This window comes from Aptenodytes forsteri, unplaced genomic scaffold (genome assembly GCF_000699145.1).
Source record: "Aptenodytes forsteri isolate BGI_AS27 unplaced genomic scaffold, ASM69914v1 Scaffold13, whole genome shotgun sequence".
Classification (NCBI taxonomy): Eukaryota; Metazoa; Chordata; class Aves; order Sphenisciformes; family Spheniscidae; genus Aptenodytes; species Aptenodytes forsteri.
This window is the reverse complement of record NW_008794543.1, coordinates 1,382,016-1,391,135: the sequence shown is the minus strand read 5'-3', so window position 1 is coordinate 1,391,135 and position 9,120 is coordinate 1,382,016. Positions and strand designations below refer to the sequence as shown.

General features: G+C 37.8%; 1 protein-coding gene across 1 annotated transcript in view; it reads right to left on the bottom strand.

The window, feature by feature from the left end:
- Nucleotides 1-9,120, bottom strand: part of KLHL2 (kelch like family member 2) — a 60,445-nt gene that overhangs the window by 42,169 nt on the left and 9,156 nt on the right. Inside the window, exon 3 of the mRNA XM_009272315.1 lies at nt 6,879-7,000. Within this exon, the coding sequence (XP_009270590.1) occupies nt 6,879-7,000 (122 nt within the window). The remainder of the gene's footprint in view (nt 1-6,878; nt 7,001-9,120) is intronic.

Sequence of the window (9,120 nt, the reverse complement as noted above, 5' to 3'; positions counted from 1 at the left end):
AGGGTTAGGAACATCTTTTGATCCAATAAGGGTGCTCTTTAGTGTTCAAAGGTACAATTTATTGGCAAGCTTTAGAAACTCTTGAAAAATATTCCAAGTTAGGTATCTAAAATGAAACTAGTTTCAAAAAACATGCTTTATGCTCTTTACACATCACTGTGTTGCTAACTCATATAAAGACTGTTAGGTTACTCACCAGTTCATATACACAAAATATTTCTTTTGAGGATAAAGCTTGACAAGCATCAAAATATTCCTAAGAGTATTTTGACTCTCAGCTCAGATACAAACACAGTGTGGCTCTGAAGATTACTGGAATTTAAGCTATAGTAATTTGATCATGTAAGTGCTCAAAGACCATGGCAAACACTAAGTAAAGCAATGAGTCTTACAAACTAGCTTATACTAAGTTGTTTTATATTTTCTTCAAGCTAAAAGCACACAGAAACAGCTACTGTTGTTCAGCTGATGTGCAGTAGTAAGTTGTTAAACCGGTAATTCCATCATGATCCTGAACGCCGTTTTTAATTAAACTCCTGTAAATTGGTGTACTCGTCCCTTAGTGTACTAAGGGTACTGACGGAGGGAATCTGAAACCATTGCGAGAGACAGGCATGAGGAAAAAAACAACTTCGTTACCAAATCTGATATTCTGATAATACAAGTTTCAGAAGAAACTGGTAGCCCCTAAACAGAGGTCATTTCACATGTCCCACCCACATAAAACTGCACGTGATGCATCATAAGCAGACCACTTCTAAATATAATACAAAAATTTATTCTGAATGTTTTGATCCAAGCTTATCCTAGTGCTCAGCAAAAGAACAAATAAGGAATGTTACATGCTGCACGGAATTTTATTTTTACCTTTAAATTAGCATCCAGTGAAGATTAGGCATGGTAAACATAGACCCTACGTTTACATGGACCTCATATTACTGTTGTAGTAAAAATATGGGCCATTTTATTGGAACTAGTATCTACTCCTTTGTGGTTTGTTGAGGGTTTTTTGTCCTCCTCAACAGAAACAAGTCTGGATTATTCATTTTTCTGCATTCTTTTCTGTGTAATGGTCTCTTCAAAAGGTATTCTACATATTTCTTTCAAATATTATTAAAATTACTTGTACACATCTTTCCTCCTCCTCCCCTGCCCTCCCACCCCCAAATCAGATGTAAGTTTATAAGATTTTCAGTAGGCCATTCTTTTCTGTTCTTGCTGAGTTTGAAAAGATAATTGAACATTTCTCCAAAAGGAAAATAATTTCTTTACAGTTATGACTGAAACCACTTTTAACATGTGGCTGTACTCTGAAAACAGACTTGCAAATTGGCACCACTTCATAACAGATAGCTCCCAGTGTGAAACTGAAGTCTTGCCCGCTAATCTTATTGAAAGACACTCTACTAGTATAAACCAGATAACGACTTCTGCTGGTTCTGTTTTTGGTTTATTAGAAGTATTACGCTAATGAGCACAAATACTTACAACAACAAATCACCCAAATTGGCATTTACCAAAATTAAGAGATAGCCACAAGTTCCTTCTCCCACTGCATGACAACCACTTTCATGTTCTCATTCTCTCTCTCTCCCCACTGGCACAAAGAGAAAGTGACTGCTAGAATCAATGTCATGTTACTGGAAAAGAGATCCCACCCAATTGCAAAGAAACAGACCCTGTATTTTACTCATAGCATAATAATTCACTCTAGTCTGCATTAACAAGGCCTCAATGGACTACTGGGTCCAATTCTGGCCATCACATGTTAAAAACGTAGATATAGGTGAAATGAAAAGAGTCTAGAAAAGCAAGAAGAATGGTAAAAGATTTAGAAAGCATTGCCTCCAAAGAAAAGACTATGACGTTCAGTTTAAAGAAAAAAAATTAAATTGTGTGAATGAGAACAGTCTTTCAATACATAAGACTGTTACAGCAAAACCAGCAACAAGTTGCTTTACAAGACAGCAGAAGGAAGTACTGGAAATTGTACAAAAATACTAGTACAGACCAAAGAAAATTTAAGTCATATACTACCTTTTAAACTAGAAAAGCTGTTAAAGCAAGGGGAACAAACTACATAAGGATTGTTATAAAGTTTTCACTGTTGGATTAAATATGCTCTGCCAAGACTTGATACAGTCAGTCACTGTTTCACTTTACAGAGTTCAGTAGCAATTATCTTTTATGGTATTCCCTGTAACCTCCCACTCCTTCTTCCTTTGTGCTCCTTTAACATACCCTCAGTCCTGCCTATCCAACTGTTTGCGGGTCATGCCACAAACAAAATCCAGAAGCTGACCATCTTGAAAAGCACACATCTGTTTTCATAAGCTGTGGGACTCCTCTGGGTTTTGGCGTGGCATATCTGTTCATTTTCAAGCTAGAGGATTTTTCAGGACTCAACAACCCTGCTAAGTTGTTCAACCAGTAGACCCTACAGGTGATGAGGTGCAGCACGAATAGTCAAAGCCCGTGTTACCAAATATGGTACTGCAGAATGACAGCCATAGTAAAAAAGTTTGGACAACATGAGGATCTTCTTTTTTGAGGATTTCTTAGGGAAATCAGCTGCTTTTCTGAACCTTGTTTTGATCGCACCTCAAATCAAATGTGCTGTCAACTCTTACGCCTGTGCCCCATGACACCATACAAGTAGAAGCGTGTCTGTTATACTTTAGATGGCAATCTGCGTGAACAGTAGGAGTTACACAGGAAAGATGCATATATATTGTGTGTTCATGTGTTTATAATATGCTTATTACTATGCAAACATTGTTCTTTAATAATTTCAGAAAACGAACACAAAATTATACATATTAAAAAGGATCCTGTTCAGGATTTTGGACTTCATATTGGTTGTACCTAACAAAATTCTTAAAAAGGGAAAAATATGCCAGGATAGAGCTTTGTAAAAATAACATTATTTGTGATTTTCTCTTCTGCTATCTCTCATGCACACTTCTGTTCAAAAGCAAGATAGCATGTCTATCGGTAGGTCCAAATGAAGCTACATGTAATATTTTCCCCAGGCAGCAGGGAAATGTCCACTCCAAACACAGGTGTATGTTACCACACTTCAATACACTAACTCACAATATTGCGTGAACACAACAGCTGGCAGGGCCATGTTATAAACCAGATACTTGAATTGATCCAAGCTAAGAGTAACTAAAAAAAAAAATGCCCGGGGGGGGTGTGGGGAGGGGAGTGTTGTGTTGTTGTCTTTTTTTTTTTTATATAAGTTCAGTGATCTGGTTTATAATGCAGTCCAGCAAACAGTGGTATCAGCACAACTACAGGAACAGAGAACTGTAGCATGGAATCAGAAGGGAACACAACCAACTTTATCCAATGTTTACCCCAATCACATCCCACTCACCTTGTATCAGGCTGACCTCTAAAGCCCATAACAAATCCACAGCCCACAAATAACTGCAGGAATTTCTTCTCTGATGTATTTGTGCTCAGTAGAGACCCTAGGTATAAGGCTGACTAAATACGTGCTGAAATGCATAGGCATAGCGTGGGAGAGTTCCTCACGCATGAGCTTCTTATAGTAACTAGCTCTCCCACATTGTGCACTGCATGTAGTTAATACCTATATGGAAATTGAAAAAACTGCAAGAAAGTTGATTTGCCTTCTGAAAACATTAACTTTGATGTTCCCTTCTTAAAACATGAAAAATGTGATATTGCATTAAGTCTGACATTTAATTTCATTTCTGAAAAAAAAAAAGGAAAAAAGAATGGGAGAGCAGAGACTTGAGAACTTAGGAAAACGTGACTTAATATGTAAATATGACAGAAACACTGGTATAGCATTATGTGAAGTGAGTGCCATTAGAGATGAATGATAAAATAACTCCTCCTAAATGAAGGACAAATACTAGAAGAAAATCAAGAACGTACATTCATCATGTTCATATGCCAGCTGTCTTACTGTTGGGTGCTGGGGGGAACCTACTGAACCTAGAACTGAAGAAAAGAACAAATGTTCTTTGTATTTAACTAATGTAGTGATAACAACCAGTGCTGAGGGCCTCCCACATTGATAGTTTATGCACTAAATGAATATGTTTTTCTCCTCAATCATTGATTACACCTGACTTTTCTACACCCCCCCCACCCCTCCTTGCCCAAAAACATACAAATGAGAACGCGACAGTGGGGAGCAGAAATGAACGGCTCTTACTCAGAAGTTGCAAATGCCCAGTAAGGAAGCAATCTCCTGTCCACATCTAGATCAAGTAAGATACTAATGAAAGAAGCTCAGTTACCTGCCTCTTGAGCAAGACCAGTGAGCTTGGCTATACCATTAGGTATTCATTTATAATTAGTTTTCATAAATATACAATGTAGCTATTTTAATACCAAAGAGTACTTAGTAATTCTGCATTACTTAAACATGAAGCGCTCACACCTTTTTCAAACTAGTATCGTATCACATATTAGAAATTAATTCAATAGCAATTCTTACTATGTATAACCTGAAGAGACAGAATAATGCACTTGAAATCCCATGAAGGGTATCAGAATAAGAATCATAACCAGCTACCTACAAGCTGAAGCTCCAGTTTAGCACATTAGCTCAAATACAAAAACATTAGAGAGACAATATTACACGGCATCTGATGTTTTCATGGTTCTGTATTCCTACAAGATAAATCCTTAACCATTACTGAAATTTCACAATACCTTCTAGCAATACTTATTCCTGTTATATAGAGAAGAAGTTGAGAGCTAGAATTAATCTCAAGAGCATGCAACACAGTTAAAACTACTCTCTCTATAAACACGGCCTGACACTCTGCACTAGGTTTCTAAGTTTCCAGACATTCACAGTAACAATTTTCCCACCTTGGCTTTCAAACTTAAGGAAAAGGACTTCCATCACTGTATTCATTTTTATCTATAGTGTTTGGTTCTGGCATAATGCAAATAAACAGTACATATCCAGTACTAATAATGCAAAAAGGGTGAAAGTGACAAAGTAAGAGTAGCTTTACATTCATTACCAGTCATATTACAAGTATATTCAGTATTAACATTAAAGTGCAACTATATTGCAATAAATCCAAATTGACTTAAAAGCTTGACTATCTTCTCAGTACTCAAGTAACCACAAACTTGTGACATCACTCACCAGGCCACATTATTTATATGACCATTCCCAACATCATCAGATATGTCTTCAGACAGATAATCCGGAGCTGTGAAAATGAAAGCCCTATCAGACTCAGGAGCTTTAAACCTGGAGATTTCTGGCCTTTAATGAGTCCTGTATGAGGAAGAAAGATAACACTGACTTTTCCTCCCCATGAACATAGAAGAGTCAATATTGCTAACGACAGGCTAAAATGCATCCTCCTAGGCAGCACCTACAGCCAAAACACACTAGGCTGCCTGTCAAGTCCAGTCTGGTATTATGCATCAAAAGTACAAGATTAAGGTCATTAAGGTCAGCAAGACAGAACATTCTGCTTTAAGGATGAAAAGCCAGCATGATCAAGCAAGAAGAGGTCTATTAGGGAATCTCTGACACCTCTGGATTTTGCCCAAGGTCTTCTACAGTGATAGAGAGATTTGTGCAACCACCAGATTGGCAAGGTACAACATAATTTCAGGCAGTTTTTTCACTACGTACACTTATCATCAGACCAGAAGTAAACAATTTCTTAAGAAGTAGGTGACAAGAAATTAATCTTACATAATTAAAAGGCTTATGGTATGACCTAAGCTGTGGAAGGTTTAGTAATAGGATATTTTGTTTCAAGTTGGTAATATTTCTCATTCCTAGGCCTTCAGTCAAGCACAGCTAAAACTAGCAGTGACCCCATCGGATTCAGCAGTCACTAAAAAGCTATCAATTTCAGCCTCATGCCCAATAATAGCAATTAATTTCAGAATACAGAATTGCAACAGAAGTTTTCAATGCCAAATACAGCAACGTGGTTTTGTCCCCTGTAAAAGCGGCAAAATAACTGCTAGTAATCTGGCATTGGGCAAGAGCAGAAACACGGGCATAGGAGCAAGAAGAAAAAATAGAGAATTAAATATATCACCTGTTATGCAACTAGTTTTAAACTTACCAAAAATCTATGCCAAATCTCAAAAGACAGTGGAAGGAAAATCTACCCTGTCCATCTTCGGGATTTGTGGTTAGAAAACATTAAGGGCAGGAAGCTATGTTTTCTAAGCTTGTGTTTGTTTTATTCTAATTGAAGTTTCAGCTTAAGGTACAGCCGATTAGAAAGACTGATTAGCTCTGTTTGTGTGGGACGAAAAAAACCTTCATGATAGATATTGGTTGATTTAAAAAAAACCTTCATGATAGATATTGGTTGATTTAAAAAAAAAAACCAACAAAAAACAACAAAACACAGCAGTACCTAAAAATTTCTGCACAACTGGCCACTGGCGATGTACAGAGACTGAGCAGGAGAAAGTAATTTATTCTGCAGGCTAGCAGGAAAAAAATATATTAAAACAAACAGAACAGCTTAATTGGAGGACATGGTTTCACATTTAGGAACAATCTACTTTGTTTATGTAAATTGCACTAAAGTATCAGAGAGGGGGTGGTACAGAGGTGGCTGACAGCATTAATTTTAGGCAGAGTAGACCATCTATTTTATTGTGTTACATAAGGTTTGGTTGCAAAGCCTATTAAAGTCAACTGACTCTTCATTTACTTCAGTAGACTTTGAATTTGACCCAGAATTTAAACAGCATGACTACTTGCTTTGTAAGCACAAGGTCTGAAAAAATTCCAGTTTGCAGATGAGATTTCCCATGTTGGAGTTGAACCACACTGACAAAAGAAATGACTCTGCACATTACATCTCTTTTGTTGCAGAAAATATTCTTACTCTTACCTGCACGTTTTCTTCTGTAACTTGAATTTCAGCAGTGTAAATATAATCAATAAGTATCCTTAGAGTCCAGCCATCGACTTCCTTTATTCGAACTCTCTTTGCTCGGCTTTCACTCATCTCACCTACAAATACAGTTTATTAGTCAAGTAAATTAGATAGAAATACAGCACATATGTAAAAGTTTAATAGTAATTGCTCCTGCCAGCAGCAGAACTTTTTGTGTATGATCATTTGTGATAGTAGAACAACTTTAATAATAATAATTCCATTTCTTTCCTTCCTCCCTCCAATGAGAAAGGAAGACTTTGTTGTTACCATCATGCGAATGCTACCTGGGTCAACACTTTTACTGCAGGTGACCTATTTTCTCCAGTGTACAGTATCAGGAAAATATTGTTATCAGACCTAAATAAGACCCTTCAAATGCATACAAAAACATTTTGCTGGCAAAGCAAGCTATTAAAATACTCTAGCTTTATTAACTTCTTAATCGAAGGAGCATACCAAATGCAATCTGGAGTCATTTTATTTAAAAAAGAAAAATTATATCTTCACAGAAGAATTAACATCCCTGTTTCTTTGCTTGCCTACCTATTACTCCCTTAGCAATTTCACCTCCATTACAGATCTGATTTAACAGTTAAAACTCAAGCTAAGATAAAATGGTAAGCAAGGGAAAACTTGTTGGATCTCGTTTTGTGGAGGCTGACATATTGGCCATATGCCACAACTGATCTTCATAGAAAGGCCTGCAAAATAGCTTCTGCCTTCTAAAATATGATGTTTCTCAAAATGCAACATTTTGTTTATATCTGAAATAATTGCCCAAAGATACATTTTTGAAGTAATGATTACAACCTTCTCCATGACTACCAACCACACATCTGGTCATCTCAGACCTTTAACCCTTTTTTGCATTGACTTGTACTGGCAAGCAAAACATGAACTACACCAGTTATGTTGGTAGATATATCAACTTTGACTTTGCAAGAGTATATCCCGGTCTCTGGATACATTAATTTCTTATTCTTCTATATTGGATGTATTCTTTTTTCTTTCCCCTAGGCATCTAGAGATAAGGGAATTGATGAGGTAACATTTAATGTATACAACAGAAGCAGACAGGATGGGGAAGTGAATCAGAAGATGGTTATCATTGCTGATATTTCCTTATGAAGTACATACACGTTTTCACTGTTTGTTACCCTGTGGTCTCCAGGATTGGTGCCAAACAATGTATTTTACCCAGTGCATTTGGCAAAGGGATCATCACTGAGAAATTTATTGTTATTCATGCCTTTTTTTTTAGCTGAAGGGTAAGGAATGGCATTTTAAATCAACCCTTTAAGTGGTAGGAAGGGCAGAAGACCATCTACAGCAACGTACTACTGCTTAATGGCAGCACAGGTTGCTAGCATTCCAGAAAACAATGACGAACTACATCAAAACCAGCAAAATCCAGCCCCCACAGAACTTTCTTTTTTCACGGGCTCTTCTGAAACATATCTCTACACCTTTGAAGGATGATTGCAGTGCGTTCTCCGCAAGGCCCTGTATTCCAAGTTTCTACTTCTAGTTTGACACAGATTAAACCTATTGATCTTCAGAACATGCATGCTGCAAGTTATTTATTATGCAAGCTGCTGTGGAGGTGGTCCTTTGGGAAAATTGTGTGTGTGGGAGAGTAGAGTTTGATATTCTGTGAGCACATTAGGTTTGTTTTCAGATTTTGTGTCAAGGCTTCTAGAGCCATGGATAGACACCTTCTCCATTTAACAACAGAGCCCAGAATATACCACAAATATGACCACAAAATGGTGGAGTTCAGGATCCTTAGGGCACCGAGGAGGGCGCACAGCAAGCTCACTACCCTGGACTTCAGGAGAGCAGACTCTGGCCTCTTCAGGGATCTGCTTGGTAGAATGCCATGGGACAAAGCCCTGGAGGGAAGAGGGGCCCAAGAAAGCTGGGTAATAGTCGAGGATCATCTCCTTCAAGCTCAGGAGCGATGCATCCCAACAAAGAGGAAGTCAGGCAAAAACGCCAGGAGGCCTGCATGGATGAACAAGGAGCTCCTGGACAAACTCAAACACAAAAAGGAAGCCTACAGAGGGTGGAAGCAAGGACAGGTAGCCTGGGAGGAATACAGAGAAATTGTCCGAGCAGCCAGGGATCAGGTTAGGAAAGCTAAAGCCCTGATAGAATTAAATCTGGCCAGGGACATCAAGGGCAACAAGAAAAG